The sequence below is a fragment of the Fusarium flagelliforme genome (genome assembly GCF_020744385.1).
Source record: "Fusarium flagelliforme strain FIESC 12 MPI-CAGE-AA-0113 chromosome Unknown B0J16scaffold_4, whole genome shotgun sequence".
Lineage (NCBI taxonomy): Eukaryota > Fungi > Ascomycota > Sordariomycetes > Hypocreales > Nectriaceae > Fusarium > Fusarium flagelliforme.
The window spans coordinates 2,796,835-2,817,736 of record NW_025763506.1 but is presented as its reverse complement, the minus strand read 5'-3'; the positions used below and the strand labels follow the sequence as shown (position 1 = coordinate 2,817,736).

Sequence of the window (20,902 nt, the reverse complement as noted above, 5' to 3'; positions counted from 1 at the left end):
AAGGTACCAAGGGGGCTCCTTCCCGTCCAGTCTCCTCCGCAAACCACACTGCCGAACACAGAAGGAACGCGGGAGGAGGCAAGATTCAAATGCGAATGTGAATAGTATCAGAGCCAGTTACTCACTGAACGCAAGGTCCAAATAGTCCAAATGGTGAATAATTTAAGCTCTATATTGATCAGTTTCATCCAAACATCAAACTCTCAGGCGAAGAGAAGGAGACTGTGCAAAATCCACACCACAAGGAAAGGTGAGTTTTTGGGCCCCAAGCTTGTTCTGAATAGAATTATAATTTCAATAAGCATACTAATAGTTGCACACCAAACGACGCAGGATCAGCCTTCTATTGGTTTTTTGTTGTCTTCAACTTTGACAGTGCTCATCAGTGCCAGCAGGCGCCAACAGGCAGGCGATATCATGCGAGAGTGCTTTGCAAAATTAAGTACTTCCTTCACAGCCGACGGGAGTACGGGAGTGCTCCTTTACACGCCCACGATCGAATAAAAACTTCTATTTCAACCAAATACTTATATCGCGGTTACCTAAGGTTAAACGGCATGCTAATCCAGATTCTGTTACTGCTCGTAATAGTAACTGCTTCAAGATAGGGTATACCAAGACAACCCCCTGCTTGATCAGTATCATGTATAACCAGAAAGAAAAAGTGACAAGTGAAAAGCAAAAAAAGGGTTAGAAGCTCAAATCTACTACGGCCATCTCCATGGAGGATCTATAACTTGGGACACTGCCTGGCATATGCCAATTGGGATAAGCCAACGGGTGGGCTTGGGTTCACGTAGAAACGCAACAGAGTCTTGGGGCTGCAGAAGACTTGCATACGGTTAAGCAATCTGCTAGGGTTAATTTTGTGTTTGTTCCAAAGAAGCATTAATATATGTAGAAAGTATCAATGCTCAACAGTTAAACCGATGTATTTGTAGTTTGACCAAGGTGAAGAAGCTACTTCGTAGAATGTTTGACAGTTGCAGCAACTTGTAAGAAGCGCCACCTCACATCAAATCACTGGGTCCCAGCATTGTTCAAACAACACACGTATATAAAGCTAACATCGTGAACACAGAAGTAGATTCAGTTGACTGATATTGCATAGTCACAAACCCGCTATTGACGAACAAGGCCAAATTCCATCTCAATTACCAACCCTCGCAGCATTCGTTAATCATATGTCCTCCGAATATCCTCTTTGTTTGCAGAGAAGGTCGTGTTCTGATTCGCGTATCCTTTTTGTCGGGTAGAATATCATTCCTCTTGCTGACGCTTGCCCTCAAACTAGATAAAAATTAAAGAAGTCTCCCATTTCGCCACACAATTTGGCCTGTAGCGTGATATCCCTGTATTGAGTATCACGGCGTCCGGCGCTATATTGAACTCAGACCGCAACATGGATGGATAGAAGAGATAAATCATAACATAGGGAATAACAATTCAGGTAACCTCGATCGTTGGGGGGGGGGCGTCTAAGCCTAGAATATAAGTTGGCCACCAGTATAATAGGCTGCATGATAGTAACCAGGCAGAAGGTATAGCCAACCAACGAGACACTATTTGGTCTAAAGGACAGTAGTATCTGTCGCTTGGGCGAATAGCCCTACGAATAATAGAAAGCTTGAAGAGATAAAATAATCGACTGGATGCCGATTCAAATAAATAACAAAATGCTTCGATTGAATAGAGAACCAGCACAGAGGCCTATTCAGCTCTTTCACTAGAAGCCGCCTGGTGGGTAGGCGCTTCCTGGTACCATACCAGGACCGCGCCCGCTCCGTGAACTGGGTAATTGAAAGTCTGGGGTGTCTAAAAGCATATCTTGACGCTTTTGCTGTTGCTGCTGTTGGTGATGTACAGGTCGTCGGTTTGGGGGCCCTTGCTGAAAGGGCAGAGGTGGTGGAGGACCGGGGTTCCAACGAGGATTAATGCCACGTTGAGAGATAGAAGTAAAGGTCGAGTGCTCGGATTCGGCGGGGCTCCGCGCACCCGTATTGTTAGCATGGATATCCTCGTAGATAGGCTCAATTGGGGGCGGTTGAAGGTTGTTGTTTGCCAGTGGTGCCTCAGTAGCGAAACGAGGGTCTACGTCTTCATAGTAATTACTGTTTCCCATGGCCGTAGGCTGTTGCGTAACTGGAGGCGTGTTCCTTCCTGGAGGAACAATTGTAGGATGGCTCGCCATTAAAGGGGGCGGAGCTTTAGGAGAATTTCGGCCATCGCCCTGATTCCAAGCAGGACGGGGTGGAGCAGGTTGCCTATGACAAAGTCAGTCTTTATCGATAACTAGGTAAGTAGGCATCATACTCATCGGTACTATACTTGCTTCCCTCACTCATAATAGTATCATGTCGGTGAAGGATCTGTCCTTGCTGAAGGCCGACCATACCCGCCACATCTGCATCACTATCCCTGAGCTGCCCATAGCCTCCCCCCTGGTGGCCCTGTACGACTGGGGATGCGTCCATTTCCACTGGCTGGCCACCTACAGTAGCAGGCTCAGTTCCTGGTAAAGGCGGTGGCGATTCAGCTCGTGGCAATGAAGATTCCGGGCGGTAGGCAGTGTACGTGTTCAAGCTGGGCATCGATGGGTTCGTCGAGTTGTATCCATTGGATGGTTCCGATAGTGGGACGTCTGAGGCATAGTTTTGACCGGGTGACGGTCTTCGATCATAAGGTCCGTTGCTGTATCCTGGCGGAGTTGGGCCTCCTCTCATTCCACCCGGGCCAAAGGCGCCTCGTCCTTGTGGACCAGATCCTCCACGTCCACCTCTAGGTCCGTAACCACCCCGTCCAGGGGGGGCATAACCTCCACGGCCTCGCATCGGAGCGCTATAATTATCATAACCTCCGCGACCGTAACCTCCCCTTCCTCCGCGGTGCCCTCCCCCGTTTCCTCTTCCACGATTGCTCGTACTTGGTGAAGGTCCCCTTCGGGTCACATATGGATCAGGGCGGTTGTCCATAGGGGTCCCGAATTGGTCTTGGCTTCTATTAAAAGCCGCCACCTCACCGACGTTGGCCGTTTCATGGGGGACACCTGGAGACCGATTCGATGTTGTTCGGCGGGTAAGGGGGACTTCTTCGCTGGTTTGATCACTTCGGTTCTTTTGCTCGAAGGACGCAAAGGCTGGGAGGTTGTCGTGAACGCCATTGCCACCAGTCGACGAGGGCAAAGTCGGCTGTCTGGTGATTCCAGCCTCAACGGCCGTCTTGTCCTGAGGATTTCTGTTGTAATAATTCTGGCCGCTCATTTCAGCATTGTCGGCGATGCGTCTCTGTCTGTCTTTCCTGCTGACTAAAGTGCGACGCATCGCACAGGTTACCAACCCACTCATGGCTACGAGAATCGTAGCAGCCAGAACCAGATATGAGCCCCATGCCAGGTGTGGCACAAATAGCAGCACGTCGATCAAAAATGCCAACAAGCAGACTAGGAAGTCAATGAATAGAAAGATAAACAGAATAAGGAGATATCTTGTAGAGTGCGATGGTCCGTGTAAATGCGACACAGCTGCCATGATGGTCATGACCAGCGTGATAAGTGCCGCAACGGGATGCACGATAAGAATAGCCGAAAGTGTATTGCGAACGCCGGATGGCAGATCGAAAGCTTGAGCATCATCTCCAACTAGTTTAGCTGCGAAAAACATCAGTGAGGTCCAAGACGGGGTTGTGTTTTCTTTGTCGCTGTAAACTGACCAGTGTCGTATCCAACCCCGATACCACTACATCCCTTGCCATTTTGGCAGTAGCCAAACACGCCATAGGTAACACCCCCAAAATCACTAAGTGGAATGGCCTCGATTATCGGGGTCGATATCACAGCTAACAAAAGCAGTGCGAAGGCCGCAAACAGCAGCACAGTCAACGGTGTGCCGGGCCGCAACATGGTGACGGTGCGCTAAGCGCCTGGTAGAAGACTGATAGCAATACAACAGAGCAAGCAGCCGACGTCGTGAAGACGCGGGGACAGAGGCGTCAAGATCTTAAAGACTGAACCTGTGACTAGATTTTGTTTCGACTGTGGAGTTGATGTATGTCATGGGTGAAAAAGAAGAAGTGAAAAAACGTCGACAAGCTCTCAGTGAAGCGATAGGGTCAAAGTAGGTGAAGACGTCTCGAAGAGTAATAAATCTGATCCAATTCGTATCGTTTCCTCGAGATAGTTGCTTCCTAGACTGTCTGCCGTTTCTCTGCCTGCCAATGGGTCTTCGTGTGAAATTCGACAGTTGATCCGAGTAATGGGTTAAGATGCGACACAGTCGCAAGCGCCGCGAGTTTATCGTGTGTAGCCGTCGTCAGATCGATAGGCTTGGTGATATAAACGATGGTGACCAAGCGATTGGCATATGAAATCCTCGGGAAATCCAACGGCTGGCGCGATCTTGAACGTCTTTCGATACGTTACACCAGTTAAGAATCGAGTTGGAACGAGTGTATGTGGTCGAGGATCGAGTAATGAGGAGGGGAGAGCACCTTGGGTCTTGGGTTGTAATCAGACAAGGTTCCCACATCCACTAAGGTACCTGGTGCTTTGCTCGTCTCTCTATCAAAGCTGACTCCATGTGGCTTAGCAGGATGCTGGGATGTTATACGCTAGTCTGTAGTTGGTTAGTGTATCATGGTGCCCTGGTCTTGGGTGGTGCCCTAGTTCAGGCACAGGGGCCTTCGCTACTGGGTAACAGAGAAATTGTCCTCCAAGACTGAGGGTGTCAGAATAAAGTAGTCTAAGGTGTGGCCTAAGTTCAGGTCAAGTGGTCAAGCTATTTCGTAACTTACGTTCCCGCCGGTCAGCTTTTCTGACACCCCAAGGGCGTCGGGTCCTTCTTGTTCGCGGCTGGCCAGCAATCTCACCAAAGTCGTCACAGAAATATGGACATTTCTATGCGTCGGTCGGTTCTGCCGTCCCATTCAAATTAACTCATGATCCTCCTTGCTTGTGCTCTTCTCAATCACTCAGCTCAGTCAATGAAGGAGTACCTACCCAAGTACAGTACAGTACATACACAATAACTGCTTCGTGTTCAAGGTTTGAGCCAGCTCTCCATGATGCCGCATGTTGGCTGCCAATAAGACAATCTCAGCCACAAGTTTAATTTCTCACTCGTGTCGTGCTTATCCCTCCAAGTTCCAACCATCCATCCACACCTTAACTTAACTTATCGCAGCATCCAATCTGTGGATATGGAAGGTTGACCCCATGTGGGCCTTTACCGTTGCAGCAAGCCCACCAATCCCACGAGTCTTGGGCGTCATTTTCGCAAGCAGTCATACGAATCTTCCTTCTATCGCGCCTCTCTGTTACATACTTCGGCTTGGTCTCGTTATCTTGTCCGTTTTGGTCCAACCTGACTTCATGCAATTACCATGACTGAGAAGACTTCATGCGAGCCGAATACACCACTAGGTACCTAGGTACCCAGGCACGCAGGTGACCACCACTCGACTTACTACCTATGTAATTTTGTTCCTTCTCCATTTCCACAACCCTCAAATCTAACAAATTTCCATTCCGTCTTGCCTCAGCAATCACTAAATCTGAGACGACTTGGTCACATTGTGGCGCATGCTGCCATGTTTGGTACCAACGCAAGTCCAAGAACAAACACGAAGGAAGTATCCGTATTTTCCCTTTTGTGTATGCAGCAGTCGATTACGCAAGTCTGGAGTCAATTGAGTTCCAGGAAAGTTTGTCTGTTATTGGGTTAGTGAACAAGTCCCGCCATAGCCAACGTCTCGTCTCGCCTGTATGTCGCATAGCCTCTTGAGACCTGCAGATCGCTGCCGCTTTGCTCTCTATAGAGGAATCTGCGGCGGGCCGATGTTCCTGGGCCTAGACTCGTCAGCCAAGACATCGGTTGGTAACGCTGAGCTACCTCATGCTGTGTTTTTATTTTCATTCGGTTCGTTCTTGAGAGATAATAATTAGACTGGTAACTTTTGACATCCAACAATTGGATCTAAGGCTCTCCGCTGCCCTGGACTGCCTGTGCAACTCTGTTGCAGTGGAACTATCTTTAGCACGGCGATCCTCAATAAGCTCGTCCCGATCATGAAACAAACTGCATAAAGCTCCACGTTTCGGCTCTCTACTGTCAAGTCTCGCGTTGGTCTATTAATTGATACGATTGCTTCATGTCCCTGAATTCAAGAAGTACGTGTAAGGGCATTGTCTATTTGACGCGGCGCCTTAGCACGTGGACGAGCCGCGCTGAGGATTTTATGATTCTTGAACCTCGAATCACCCCTAGATACACGACGAAGTTTTTTGTCAAAATCTGCAATCTTGTATAGGTAGGTAAGCTTACATGGCAAGGCAGTACATGTAGCAAGCATAGTGGTCTACATTAACTCAACAGCTGCATTTGTGAGTCAAATAACATTCTTTCGCAACTGGTTATGTGGAAAGGTAAGTGTGGGATCATGAGAGCATAACCGCCAACATAGAAAACACAAAGACCTAGCAGTCCTCGAATGAGATAGAGAACTATATAAGTACTTTTAACTATCATGCCATTCACTATTGTCATTATCTGAGTAAAAATACATGTTACGTGTGACCAACTGCGAGTTTCTGATGGCAGTTTAGTTACCCTAAAGAACAATATCGTCTCAACACGATCAAGAGTCTGACAATGACGACTACTCCTAGTGGTATGTTTGATATCAATCACCTCTCTCTACATGTGACATTGATTTGGATTTAGCAACCCAAGATCTTTGAGAATCCTATTCCACTAGCATGCAAAGAATGTGAGAATCGTGAAATGCATTTTCTATAGCGACGAGGACGTTGTTCGATGACGTCAGTGACATGATGGACATCCTGATACCTAGGTAGGTATCTCCTGGGAGTAGGTACGTAGTAGTGGAGGTCAATTGAATTGATAAGTACTTTGAACGAGACACTGCTGCAAAGAACGATTGATTCATATTGCTATTATGGCAAGTAAATCCCCGCGCCGATAAGAAGCCTATGAGCAATTCACGGCCGAGTCGGGAAATCGGTACGATTCTGCCCCGACTTGTGGAAGATGATTACATCGCCCACTGATTCTCCGAGCCGTTCCGGCGATAAGCTAAATTGTCCGGAATTTTTATGCTGGACGTCATCCATGACACAGGAAGGAACATCATTACATCTCGCCTTCGGATATTCGTCGCCTTTACTGTCTCGTCATTGAATTTCACCTTACAAGTGCTTTGTCCGCACCGCTCATGCTTCGTTCCCACAGCTGATTACCTACGTCCAGCATGTTGCGCAACGCCATGCTCAGTCCATCGGCGCGCGCCAACATGCGCTCCCGGTTCAGATCCTCAGCGTTACCATCTCATCGGAGAGTACAGTCCGGTGGCCCTTTCCAGGCTATGCGACCGCCATCACCAGAAGAGCTCGGTGCGCCTAGGCGGGCAAAAGAATACAAACGTGGAAGGCGATTGGCTAGGAAGCTCCTGATTATATCAGCCGTGGGAGGTGTAATATATCTTGGTGACCGTCAAATATATGCTTCGGGGTTTGGACGCTCGCTGCGCACATTCGGAACTGGTCTGCTCGTGGCCTTCGACTACAAGCTGAACTTTCGACCGCAGCCTCTTACAGGCGGAACCGTACAGGACTTGCATAACCGCAATGCCGAACGGCTATTCAACTTGTTGCGTGCCAATGGAGGACTGTACCTCAAGATCGGGCAGGCCATCGCGATGCAGAGCGCCGTGCTTCCACCCGAGTTCCAAAAAATGTTCAGCCGTATGTTTGACGATGCGCCGCAGGACGAGTGGACTGATGTTGAAGCTGTGATACGCCAGGATTTTGGAAAGAGTGTTGAAGAAGTATTTGGCGTTAGCTTCATAGGAAAGGAGGGCATGGGACTGATGGAGCGCAAAGCCCGGGCGAGTGCAAGTGTTGCTCAGGTTCACTGGGCTAGACTTGCAGACGGACGGGAAGTTGCTGTCAAGATCCAGAAACGAGAAATTGCTAAACAAATATCGTGGGATCTGTGGGCTTTCAAGTAAGTTCGGTCCATAGCAAATCAGTCCATAAACACCTACTGACACCAAACAGAACAGTTGCGTGGATCTATTCAAAATGGTTCGATCTCCCATTGTATAAAATGGTGCCCTTCATCACGGAGCGGCTTGAGTTGGAGACCGATTTCGTCAATGAGGCCAAAAATTCAGAGAAGATGCGAGAACTGGTCAACGGAGAGAAGTCTTTGAAAGGACGAGTTTATATCCCCACAGTGTATCCCGAATTTACGACAAAACGGGTTCTTGTGACTGAGTGGATTGAGGGCATAAGGCTTTGGGATAAGAAAGCAATGACTTCCAGATGGCTCGGTGGGCATGGAAACGGCTCACCCGGTGCTGGAAGTCCACTACCCAAAATCGACCTCGAAGCCGCTCGACGCGAGCTTCGTACGAGGCCCTACCAGGAGAATCTCAAACCAGAGCGTCAAGAATGGAAAGGTCGACGAGGCCGAGGTGGACTGGGGTTGTCCCCGCGGGAAGTCATGACTACCATGGTGGATTTGTTCTCTGCGCAAATTTTCAAATGGGGAGTCGTTCATTGTGATCCGCATCCAGGTAACATTTTTATCAGACGTCTGCCCAACGGTCGCGCAGAGCTCGTGCTGATTGACCATGGGCTGTACGTGTACATGTCTCCAAAATTCAGAAACGAGTACGCTACATTCTGGAAGGCGCTAATGACTTTCGACAACAAGACGATTTCGCGGGTGACGGATGCATGGGGTATAAAAGCGGCAGACCTCTTCGCGAGCGCGACGTTGCTGCGACCATATGAGGGCGGGGACAATCGTACCCGTAATGGTATTATGAAGGGACTTGAGGGCAAGACACCCGCCGAGCGACATTACGCGATGCAGCAGCGAATGAAGCAAGGAATTCGGGAAATGCTAGCAGATGAAGAGAAGTGGCCGCAGGAGCTGATTTTTATCGGTCGAAATATGAGGATTGTACAAGGTAACAACCAGTACTTGGGCTCACCTGTCAACCGCGTCAAGATGATGGGTGAATGGGCAAGCCGCAGTCTCTTCGAAGATCCCCAGTTACCACTGAGTCAGCGCCTTCAAAACCGCTGGCGCCATGTCATCTTCAAGACGGTCATGGCAGCATCAGATATAGCCTTCTACATGTTCAAGCTGCGCCAATGGCTAGGCCTTGGAGGAGGCATGGAGGATGAGATGGAAAAGAGAATGAAGGACGTCGCATCAGACTTTGGTATTGAGCTTCAGCACGATGTATTCGACGGCTGAACCTTCTTCACGCAGGTTCGGTGAATTGGCACTATCGATGTACACTTATTATGATGAAGACCCTTTTTTGCACGAAAGCTTGTATCTTATAGACATAGATGACGAAGGGACGAAGCACGTGTTTCCGATGCACTGGCGCTTTGGGATGCTGATAGAAGCTCTGTTAGATCTAATCTTCCAATACTATTAGAGCCTGAAACATTGTGATACAAAAAAAACCGAAAAAAAAAACACCAGTTTATGAGTTGGACATACTAAAGCGTAGGCTAGTAGCTATTATCCCATGCCTAGACATGACGGAACGGCTGCTATCCGTTACCATTATGACATCGCAACTAAGTCGCACGGAGCAGTTTTCAATCTGACCCGAACTCTGCCCTCAACTGACCCTATACTGGCCATAGCGTGGCAGTTATCATACTATAAATTAATGGTCATATTCGAAGCTTTGACAATCAACGCACATCGTGAATAGAATGTGTGAACTCAGTGGATCAATGTGTGCAACGATCGACCCTAGTCAAAACAGTCAATGCATAGCATGGCAAACGCTCAAACACCAACTAACCCTACATTCATAGTATGCTCCGGTTATTTGACGCATTTATGTGATTCTGTGCTATAGTCTGCACCGATTGTGTGACCGAGACCTTGATATTAGCAGTACTATGTTATCATATAGTCACGTGACCAAGGCACAGTTGATCCTGTCAATAATGGAGCTCGCCAAGCTCAAATATATCGGAAATCTATCTGAAAGCACGCTAGCGTAGTGAACCTTGTGTTTCTTCGGCTACATGCGCCAGAACGCCTGCAATAAAAAATTGTTGCATTTTTTTCTGCACACAATCTAGCAGGTTTGGCTTTCCCTCATATCCGTAACTGGATGCCTTTTTGAACTCGGTTTTCTTACAAGGCCCACGGCACTTTGGCGAAGATGAGAGTTATTCTATTGTGGATGCACATTGGGCTTATCCTTGAGTTGGGGAATGGAACGGGTGGCGCGGCAGTTTAGAACTGACAGTGATGTACCTGCATCAGTGGGTCGATTTGTTCGATATAGCCCTGGAGGGCTAAAGAAAGATGGGTGCTAGTCTGCCAGATGCTCGTCCCGTACATATACATAAAACCAAACGCTCCTTTCCTTAGTAGGTTGAGATCTAGTAGCTTGGGGTACATAGGCACGTAGATGTGGCCTGTGATAGATGGGATATATATTGTTTATATTGGTAGCTTGTAAACCACGTTGTGAACGACTGGGCTCATTTGATTCACTCTATTCTGCAGCAATGTCCACATGCACATAAACTCAGGGACCTTTTGATCTGTATCCATGCTGAACCAATTGTACATATTGATTTAGAGGGGCTATCCCATTACCCCACTCATCAAAGTTGGGTTATCCGTAATTACTACACACGCAGTTCAAGGACGGGAGTTGATCAACGGCCGTAAGTACTATAGGAATTCGGGGGGATATTGGCCAAAGAAGAGCTTATCGCCGAGCCTGACCTCAAATTACGACTGTTGCATAAGGCAATTAACCGCCGGCTACCAGGTACATACTATGGATAGTATGTATTAGTATAAGCGGAGTTAGTCCCTTTCTCTGTGGTAGGTAGTGGAGGCTAGGTTAGTACTTAGGTTTCTGGGCTGGTTCCATCCAATCCATCCGTCCATGATTCGGGCTCGCTTCCCTCGCCCCTGATTCCCCTGACCCCACCCAGTCAGATTGTCTTGGACCCTGGACGGACATTACGTTAGCGCTGCAGAAAAACAATCTAACGTTAGGTAGGTACGGAGCACCTAGCGAATCATTTTGAAGGGTCCCGTCCGCATCCGGAACTGTGTCAGGGAGAGTCAAAGTGCGCAAGACATGGACACCCAAGGCTCCAGCTCTAATCATTGTGATACGTGCGTGATTAGATCCATTGAAGACATTGAAAAGCAAAAAATCCTGTCGCTAGGAAAATATTTTAGCTCAGGTCTTATCGCATGATGTTACGGCACTGCTGTACCCTCGCGGTAATGAAACCTAAAACAACTACAAGCATACATACGGATCCAGACTCAATTGTTTTGATGGACTATGAAAATGTTTCGCACTGGATATCACCTCCACACCGGATGGTTGGCTGTACTTATCTTACACTCAAACTTCATTTCTTTGATAGGTCCCGCTCAGCAAACGGAGATATGGCCGCTTGTTTATTCCCCAGAGTCACAGCACTTTCTTCTTCTTCTTCTTCTTTTTCGTATATGGTCCGTTGCTGCCTCTTGGTGACATCCATTACTGAGGTTGTGCCTTAAAGGTCGGCCAATGCTTGTTCACCCATGCTCTTAATCTCAACTCCCATCAGTGCCGCTTTCGTCCTTCCACCACTTTATTCGTAGCCAATCAAATACCCCTTCCCACTCGAAACGACCTTAATTCCCTGGAAAGTGTCTCTCATTTCTGGTTCTTGCCCGTTATCCATTGCAGACACGCATCAATCCTGTTCCTTCGATCTCAAGCAAATAAAACAGACCAGGGCCAAGCCAGGCAAACCCAGCACGACTCATTCCTCCTTTTGCAAATTAGAAGTTACTCTAAACGGACGCCTCGACTGACGCCCGACTCTCCACCGATCTCAAACATCCACTACCGACACTGGGCGGCTCTCCACACAAGGTGTGCACGAGGCCACCCGTTTTGAGTGTTGATTCTTATGATTGCGCTTCATCCTGTTCTACGTAAGGTACATACGCACTGGTCTGTACACGTACTACCCCCCAATTCTTTGAATCATCTGTCGCTGACAGAAACTCGTTCAGACGAACAGGGCTCTGTTTCATTGTCTTCCGAATTACCTACCTGCAACTGTCCTAGCTGCCAAAAACGCTTTGGTACTCGAACTATCGAACAACGCTGACAATCGTACGCCCACCCTCCCACTTTCTCGATCGTTCCCGCTCATCCACCCCCAAGCTTCTTCCATTTGTTCTCGACTTCACTTGCAGTCGTCCATTTGGTAGTTGCCCCATCCTTCCGTCTTAGTCCCCCGCCGCTTCCACGTGCTCCGCACCTCATTCGCGCCGTCCGTTCATACCCTCCTGGTTGTCATCTCCTGATCGCGGCTCTCTTCCTTTTCATGATCTTCTCCCCAGAGGATGAACAACGAGCAGCCTCGCCGTACCAGTTTCGGCATGTTGCTTCGACGCAGTAAAAGTGGTGATCTAGGCAAAGGCGGCCGTAAGGCGCAGGCCCTTAGAGAGGCCGAGCTTGAACGCCAGCGCCAGGCCTCTACTCGTATCGCTCCCAAATTGCCAGAATTCGCCAACCATTCCGAACAGCTTTCCAATTCTTTTGGCCCCGAATTGCGCCCCGAATCGCCAGCCAATGTTCCTCGATCGGCAGAATACTCATACCGGCCCTCAGCTGAACATGCACGAGGCTATGGGATTGCTGCGCAAGCCAGCCCTCCTGTTCCGCCGTTGCCCAATGGTGGATTTGATCCATATGCCAGAACTGAGAGTATGACGAACCGTGGCCGTTACAGCTATGCCAGTAGTGCTATCAGCACGGTCAATAATCCTCGTCGCGTTCGCAGAAGAAAAGACCCAACACCTTTGAAGTAAGTTTCTGTGTCTATGGTCGGCCTGCAATGTTATGATCCACTAACACGATAGTCAGTATTCTTGTCATTGGCACCCGTAACTCTGGCAAAACCTCCTTCCTTGAATTTCTCAAAACAGCACTTGCTCTTCCGCCCAAGAAGCGGGCTAAGAAGGGTGACGATGAGGTACCCCAGAGCCGCAACATTCCTTCTGGAAACTTCATTCCTCATTACCTCGAGACTGAGATTGACGGGGAGCGCGTCGGCCTCACTATCTGGGACTCGGAGGGCCTGGAGAGCAATGTCGTCGACCTCCAGCTTAGGGAGATGTCGGCCTTTCTCGAGAGCAAGTTCGAGGAGACTTTTGCCGAGGAGATGAAGGTTGTGCGCTCACCCGGTGTGCAAGATACCCATATACATGCGACTTTTCTTGTTCTCGACCCTTCTCGCCTAGATCGTAACATCGCAACAGCGAGAAACCCAGCCATTAATGGCCAATACAACGGTCACCTGGGCGCTCGTGTATCCGGCAGTCTGGACGAAGACCTGGACTTGCAAGTTTTACGCACTCTTCAGGGGAAGACAACGGTTATTCCTGTTATTGCTAAGGCGGACACAATCACCACTAAACATATGAATGTCCTCAAGCGAAGTGTTTGGGATAGTATTAAGAAGTCTGGCCTGGATCCCCTGGAGGCACTTGGCCTCGACGATGAAGATGGTAGCAGTTTCTCCTCCGAGAAAATCACCGAAGAAGAAGAGGAAGACGACATCGAAAACAGACGCGATGGTGCGCAAACACCCGAGAGCCAAGATCTTCCTCTACAAGGCCAGCGAGAAAGCCCAGCAGCTTCACCAAGCTCCAAGAGACTGTCCACCAGCTCCATTCGTCGACACAGAGTACAAGAGGAGGCTAAAGAGAAGGAAGAAGAAATCCCTTTCTTGCCACTTTCTATCATCAGCCCTGATTTGTATGAGCCTGATGTCGTTGGTCGACAGTTCCCGTGGGGCTTCGCCGATCCCTACAACGAAGAACATTGTGACTTCCAGCGACTTAAAGAGGCCGTCTTTAGCGAATGGCGTGCTGAGCTTCGCGAAGCTAGTCGGGAGCAGTGGTATGAGGGATGGAGAACAAACCGCCTCAAGCAGAAGGACATTCCCTACCGCCATCGATAAACATAGGTGGAAGACGGCATTGCTTGAGCCTTGCCTTCTTAGCCAGGGCGCACGCTGCCTTGGTTTCTTCCAAGACATACCCCAGTGAAGACGTGTCTCTGCTTGATGCGACACGGACACAACACGCCTACCTGCGATCATCGTTTCTCATCATGCTGGCGCTACCTGTTCGCTTTGCAAATTCCCAGATAATCTGCAGCATACCCCTTGTTACCATGAATTCTTTTCTAAACTCGCGAAGAGCAGCATTGTTCTATGAATATAGGCATTGCGGTAACTCGCTTTTATGGCTGATACCCCTTTTTGTGAGACACCACACCCTCCCAATTATACGCCTCTTGACTATTCGACCAACGGACGACCAAAGTCGGAACTTCAATCATTTGCTTATGACTTTTCCTTTACTTTTCCCCTTGCACCAAGAAGAAGGAATTCTTGAACAGCGACATTCGTGTCAGTGATCCGAAATAAGAATACATCTTCGATTCCTCATTCTTAATGGTTATTATGCCATATCTCGTGGATTCATTCTTGAACTCGCAATTCAGAAAATGTTCATTGCGTTCGCTCGCAGGCTGAGAGAACCTAAGAGTAATCGGCTCCATCACCTACTATGACTTGAAACACAATGACTTCTCTAGACTGCAAAGTCGGAAAAAAGTCGTGGAAATGTATAAAGAATATGTGTTTGCGACACTCTAGGTTTATAACTGTACGAGGACGTTGTTTTTATCTAGTTATTTTTCCTAGAAATACACTGTAACATGATTTATCCCTAAACAAACACTCAGATATGCTGTTCGCGTTCCAGTGAGTGCATCCCTCTTTGATGTCTTTTTTCTAAAGTCAAAGCCACAGGAGTATAACAGTAGACCTGCGAACTTATTCCCACAGTCCAGTCCTTTCCTGTATATTACGAAAGGCATGATGGTGTGATTCACCTAAGCTCAGTATTTACAGGGTTGCCATCTGCATCGATATCCTCCTCCTTTCGATAAGGGTTCTTCCCAATAGACTGGATCTTGATGATTTCCTTATTCCCCAAAGCAACGTCGTTGAAGTTTGGGGGTAGAACCCTGTCCAGAATGAGAAGCTCAGTCTTGATGTTGCGTGCTCTGTCACGGTAGGCCTGTTGATTTCGGGGATGCTCAAAAAGATGTTGGCCTTGGGATTGAATCGTTGACCAGCGAACACCCCATTCTTTAATGCATTCAATGAGCAACAGAGAGTCGTTGTCACTCCATGGAACGCGTTGTCTTGAAACCTGTCGTTCCGGATCTGCCATAAGTGCCTCTCTCCTCCTTTGTGATGCTGCTATTTTAAGGGCTTCAAAATGGCCTATGGAGGAGGATGACGGTCGCTCGACCGCTTGCAGAGCCGATCCCTGAAAAGGTTCCCTTACGATGGTAGGAGGCACAGACCTTGGAGATGTAGGAACGGGGACACGTCTTGGAGGAGGTCGAGAGATTGATTCTGGCCTGGGTGGTGGTGGCATTTTCCGTCTCAAATCGTCGCGTTTCGCTGGATCTACGCGGCGGTCATCAGTTTCAAAAGCATCATCGTCATCGTCTTCTACTGTTAGATCTCGCGGTCGTTTGTGTCCTCGATGCTGATCCTTGCCGCCTTCAGTGACCAAGCGGAAAGAGCTTGCAGGAGGGAACGAGCTACGCATAAGGTCGGCGTTCGAATCCTCATGATAGTCGCGAGGAACGCTTGACCGAGCTTCGACAAGTTGTTCATTGGAAGGAGAGAGGGCACTGCTTGCTCGGATGCCACGTTCTAAAGCGAGAAGTGATCTTTTATTCACAAAGAGACTGGGCCTGATGCTAAGTTAGTTGTTGACTCCGTCCGGGAGCATGGTAACTTACTCTACTTCCTCGGTTTCTGCGCGAATAATAGACTGGGACTCGGAACCAAAGACATCACTCTGGCTTTCGACTATAATCTGTTGATCAGGGTACGGTGGCTGAGTGCCAGCTCTCACGCTTTCTTCGTAAGTCAAGACTTTGTGCATTGCGTCGAGGGCGGCACGAAGGTTGATGAGTAGCTCTTGAAGGGGATATTTCTCTGTCAGCTGCGCGATTGCCCTGCCTTTCCCTTTCTTTTTGATAGCGTGGCCAATTTCCATTATACGCGTTGAGCAGAGCTCATCGGCGTTAATATCATGACTGGCGCCAAGTTCGCGAAAGTATTGTCCTGCTAGAAGCATCGGATAGTTCTTCTTCTCCTCAAAACTATCGAGTTCCTCTATTTTCCGAGGATCGCAGAAGAACTCGACAAGAAGTTCATTCGCATTGCTTTCGCCTTCAGTGCGTGACATGGCCTCGACGACCAGCCATGTTCGCAGATTCAAAATGACTTCCGGATGCTGAAACATGTCAGGATCGAGAATAAAATAATCAGGGAAAGTCTGGTTGAGCGTTTTGAGAAAAGTGAAGATTTCCGACGCTTCGCCATCCTCAACATCGTGGATCTCGTCGTAAGCTATAACCGTATTGACGCGAGCGATCTGAGCGACGAGAGGCTTTTGCTGTTGCGTAGAGCCTACCGCTATGAAGCTTGCAAAATCAACGAAGCCGCCTTCGCACGGTTGTCCAAGCTCTTTGAAGTCGTTCCGTAAATTATAGAAAGCGCGTCTCTTCATGTCCAGGCACCCTTGAAAAACTTCATCGTTGAGTGATTCTTGCTGCAAGTACGTGTACAAACTATCGGCGGCCCTGGCCAAGTCCGGGACACTCTGCTCCAAGATCTTCAGGTTCTTCAGGGTCTCAGGATCAAAATCCGGAGCATAGTCAGACTCTTCACTCGGTATATTGGCCACTCCATCCTGGTTCTCAGGCTCTTCATGCTGGCTTTTATCGTCCTCATCCTCGAAAAACTCGGTTTCATCGTCAGGCCTCACTGGGTTGGTTGCAATACTGGAGTCTCTTCGAGCCCAAAGTGGTGCGTTACGACGAGCGACTGGATCTGTCTGCAATACTCTATTTTGCTTGATTGATGCCGGTGGCTTTGTCTGGGAAACACGGCCCTCACGTGTTGTTCTTGCGGCCGGCGCTGGGTCGTTACTTCGAGTGCTACGCATATTATTCCTCTAACGCTGAGATGCAGAAGTCGTGTCTTTAACAGGTACGCGAGGCGGCGCTATGGGTGTTGATGTTTTGTCTTCACAAATATGGGTGGGTATGTCTGGGCCACTTCCTAGAACCTCGCGACGTGACGCGTTGTTTGTAGTTGAACCTGCAACTGGCCAATAAGCGCTAACCCTAACCCTAACCCGATACCAAGAATCAAGGCTCTAAGTTTGGTGTTTGGACATTGTCTTTTCGAGTTGAGTTAGTGACTTCAAACAGCCCCCACCTATACAGGTACAAATACCTGACAGTACATGCGGGCTAAGGAGTTAGCCAGTGGAAAGATGCTATGTACTGTTAGGTACTTTAATAAAGCCACTGCGTAGGTACTGCAGTGATATCGAAAACGTCACAGATTACATAGCAGCATCCTTTTCTTCCAACAACATGCAAACTAATTAATGGGGTTGATATGTATATTGTATACATGTACGGCACGGCCGATTACAAAAAGAAAAGCCTGTAACTACTACATGTCCTTTTTAGGCGCAAAAAGCGTCACAGTTTCCTTGCCAAAGAGCCCCGTAAGATAGGCTGTGCGTGTGAAGAAGAGAAATAACTGAGAAAGTTTTAGTAAATGATCGAACCTGCCTGCAGCACGGAATTTGTTCCTGTGGCCTACCGTCATTGCAATATTTCCCCAAGTCGTGGCGTTCCACTTGGGAAGACTCATCAACATATCCCACCCTAGCCCATAAGAACTAAAACCAATATGGCCGACATCTCCTAGCCACAGAGCAATGAGATATGCCCGGACGACCTTGGTTTCATTGGTCGTTGACAGGATCGCGATACCAAGAAACCCTAGCAATAGATAAAGGTTCCCTAACTGCCATGTCACTATGATGCTGTTTCCAGAAGCACCGAACTCTTTGCTTTGAGGTACTTGCTCATTGATGAACCAAGCTGGGTCAATGACGGCACCAACAAAACCGACGACTCTGTTGTATGTAAGTGAATTGTAAGATAGTTAAGGCATAGGGGTTATAAAGTCGTAGCTCCTTACAGGGAAATTGGCTCAATGATTGTAAACACTATACGTGGAAAGGTTGGAAGAGAAGACGCCATGATTGGATATTTGGTGTATTAGCCAAGCAACAAATGAAGTTGAAGTCAGGTTAGAACGGATCTGATAAGTGAATCTTCCGCATCCCCAGAAAGAAGCTTCGGCCGAGTGGATGGTCAACCAATAGGAAGAGCTCTACTGACCGACATCGAATTCCGGCATCGGTCGGGATGGACCGGAGCATGACCAGCATCGTTGTCCGGCCAAGGATGTCCGGCGAATAACCGGCCAGTGTTTGAGCTTTTTTTCCTGTTTGAACTGTGTTTCCAGAGTCCAAGCTAAAGCTGAGCCGTTAAAACCCAACAGCCGAAGGCGCGGGGACAAAATAGTTGGTCTTCTCTCCGACTATTCAAATCTTCGTGCAATTGTGCGACGTCTCCGGCATCCTGCGCCCGAACAACCATCCTACAAGCTCTATCGAACCAAGACAATCCAATTGGTCACCAGCCAGCCAACTGCCCATCATGCTTCGAACCGTCACGGGACGCGCTGCCGCTTCGGGTCTTATGAAGTCAGCTCTACCTCGGGTCTCCCAAGCAGCAACGCCCACATGCTCGCTTGCCCCGCAGCTGCGACTCCAGAGCAAGTCCTCAGTCGCTGGTCTTCGACTCTCCCGAGCTATTCACAGCACTTCAGTCAGAATGTCCCAAACACGAACAGAGAGCGATGCCTTTGGCGAGATCCAGGTCCCCGCCGACCGATACTGGGGAGCCCAGACGGAGCGATCTCTTGAGAACTTCCGTATCAACCAGCCTCAGGATCGCATGCCCCCGCCCATTGTGAAGGCGTTCGGTATTCTGAAGGGTGCTGCCGCTACTGTCAACATGCAATACGGCCTTGGTGAGTTGCAACCAGAACACACGCTTCCTTCTTCCGGATTATGCCAGTGCGGGCTGTGAACACGGCAGTAAGCCAGACTTACACATGCATTCCTGCCTAAGCTGCAAAACCGTCTTAGCTAGAGTTACTGGATCATCCGTGTGGATGGGCTCTTGAGAGTTTTAGATCAACACATAGGTGGCTAACGACCGCATCTCGCAGACCCTAAGATCGGCGCCGCTATCCAACAGGCTGCCCAGGAGGTTGCTGATGGCAAGCTTCTCGATCATTTCCCTCTCGTCGTTTGGCAGACTGGCTCCGGTACTCAGTCAAACATGAACGCTAACGAAGTTATCTCCAACCGCGCCATTGAGATTCTGGGTGGTACCATGGGCAGCAAGAAGCCCGTCCACCCCAATGACCACGTCAACCGCAGCGCTTCATCCAACGACACCTTCCCTACTGTTATGCATATTGCTGCTGTCCTCGACATCGAGAGCGAGCTCCTCCCTGCTCTCCGAAGTCTGCGTGATGCTATCCAGAAGAAGGTTGACGAGTTTGAGGCTAAGAAGATCATCAAGATCGGCCGCACTCACCTTCAGGACGCCACTCCTCTTACTCTCGCCCAGGAGTTCTCTGGCTATGTTGCTCAGCTTGACTTTGGCATCAAGCGTGTCGAGAGCTCGCTGCCTGACCTGCGACTCCTCGCTCAGGGAGGTACTGCCGTCGGTACTGGCATCAACACTTTCCAGGGCTTCGCCGAGGCCATTGCTGAAGAGGTCACCAAGATGACTGGTACTGAGTTCAAGACTGCTCCTAACAAGTTCGAAGCTCTCGCTGCTCACGACGCCATTGTCCAGGCTCATGGCTCCCTCAACACACTAGCTGCTTCTCTTACCAAGATCGCCCAAGACATCCGATATCTTGGTAGCGGTCCTCGTTGTGGTCTTGGTGAACTGAACCTGCCCGAGAACGAGCCTGGTAGCAGCATCATGCCCGGCAAGGTCAACCCCACTCAGTGCGAGGCCTTGACTATGGTGTGCGCCCAGGTTATGGGTAACCACGTTGCCACCACCATCGGAGGCATGAACGGCCAGTTTGAGCTCAATGTCTACAAGCCTCTGGTCATCCGTAACCTGCTCCACAGCTCTCGTCTCCTGACCGATGGCATGCGCTCGTTCGAGAAGAACCTGGTTGCCGGCCTCAATGCTAACGAGGAGAAGATCGCCAGCATCATGAAGGAGTCGTAAGTTTCCCTCCAACCAAGCATAAAACCAACACTGATCAATTTTTTAGTCTTATGCTTGTTACCTGCCTCAACCCTAAGATTGGATACGACATGGCTAGTAAGGTGGCCAAGAACGCTCACAAGAAGGGCCTTACCCTTAAGGAGAGTGCCCTGGAGCTGAAGGCTTTGACTGAGGAGGAGTTTGATACCTTGGTCAAGCCCGAGTTGATGGTGGGCCCTAGCCCCTACAAGGGTTGAATGCTCTGAAAATATAACATAAAGCTGTCCGATCTCTTGCATGATCGTGATGCTGTGTATTAAAAGGGGGGAGAATAAAATAAAAGCGCTCATAGATCTCCATATATCTAGGATACCAACGTCCATAATGTTATTCCAGCACATGAGAGACATAACTAATATGTGTCTTGAAATAAAATAAAAGAAAAAAACTTCATAATTCAGACACGATGACGGCAAGCGTTGATGCTGATTTGCTTTTTTTTTTTTTTTCATGTGCTTCAAAGTGTTGAGCAAATCTTCTTTTCCCCCCCTTCCTTTTTGGCATGTGAGAGGGACTGATATTATGGAGCCCACCGTTCATT

The 20,902-nt window shown here is 48.8% G+C and overlaps 5 protein-coding genes across 5 annotated transcripts; 3 read left to right on the top strand and 2 right to left on the bottom strand.

Annotated features, from left to right (window-relative positions):
* Nucleotides 1–1,333: 1,333 nt before the first annotated feature.
* Nucleotides 1,334–4,093, bottom strand: B0J16DRAFT_135040 (SUR7/PalI family-domain-containing protein). The gene is made up of 3 exons (XM_046121794.1): nt 3,709–4,093; nt 2,314–3,646; nt 1,334–2,264 (listed from the first exon to the last, which is right to left on the bottom strand). Exons 1-3 carry the CDS (start codon nt 3,896–3,898, stop codon nt 1,727–1,729), a joined length of 2,061 nt encoding a protein of 686 aa, XP_045983157.1. The 5' UTR covers nt 3,899–4,093; the 3' UTR covers nt 1,334–1,726.
* Nucleotides 4,094–7,020: 2,927 nt separating this feature from the next.
* On the top strand, nt 7,021–9,327 carry B0J16DRAFT_135028 (ABC1 family-domain-containing protein). Its single transcript, XM_046121793.1, has 2 exons — nt 7,021–8,018; nt 8,072–9,327. The coding sequence occupies exons 1-2, from the start codon at nt 7,264–7,266 to the stop codon at nt 9,282–9,284; spliced, it is 1,968 nt and encodes a 655-aa protein (XP_045983156.1). The 5' UTR covers nt 7,021–7,263; the 3' UTR covers nt 9,285–9,327.
* A 2,988-nt stretch (nt 9,328–12,315) lies between these two features.
* B0J16DRAFT_135008 (uncharacterized protein) lies at nt 12,316–14,525 on the top strand. The gene is made up of 2 exons (XM_046121792.1): nt 12,316–12,898; nt 12,958–14,525. The coding sequence occupies exons 1-2, from the start codon at nt 12,435–12,437 to the stop codon at nt 14,054–14,056; spliced, it is 1,563 nt and encodes a 520-aa protein (XP_045983155.1). The 5' UTR covers nt 12,316–12,434; the 3' UTR covers nt 14,057–14,525.
* Nucleotides 14,526–14,993: 468 nt separating this feature from the next.
* B0J16DRAFT_267593 (uncharacterized protein) lies at nt 14,994–18,255 on the bottom strand (the record flags this gene model as incomplete). Its single annotated transcript, XM_046123449.1, has 4 exons — nt 14,994–15,876; nt 15,925–17,147; nt 17,690–18,128; nt 18,194–18,255. The coding sequence occupies 4 exons, from the start codon at nt 18,253–18,255 to the stop codon at nt 14,994–14,996; spliced, it is 2,607 nt and encodes an 868-aa protein (XP_045983154.1).
* Nucleotides 18,256–18,306: 51 nt separating this feature from the next.
* B0J16DRAFT_341887 (L-Aspartase-like protein) lies at nt 18,307–20,794 on the top strand. The gene is made up of 3 exons (XM_046127858.1): nt 18,307–19,093; nt 19,295–20,318; nt 20,369–20,794. Exons 1-3 carry the CDS (start codon nt 18,718–18,720, stop codon nt 20,556–20,558), a joined length of 1,590 nt encoding a protein of 529 aa, XP_045983153.1. The 5' UTR covers nt 18,307–18,717; the 3' UTR covers nt 20,559–20,794.
* Nucleotides 20,795–20,902: the final 108 nt, after the last annotated feature.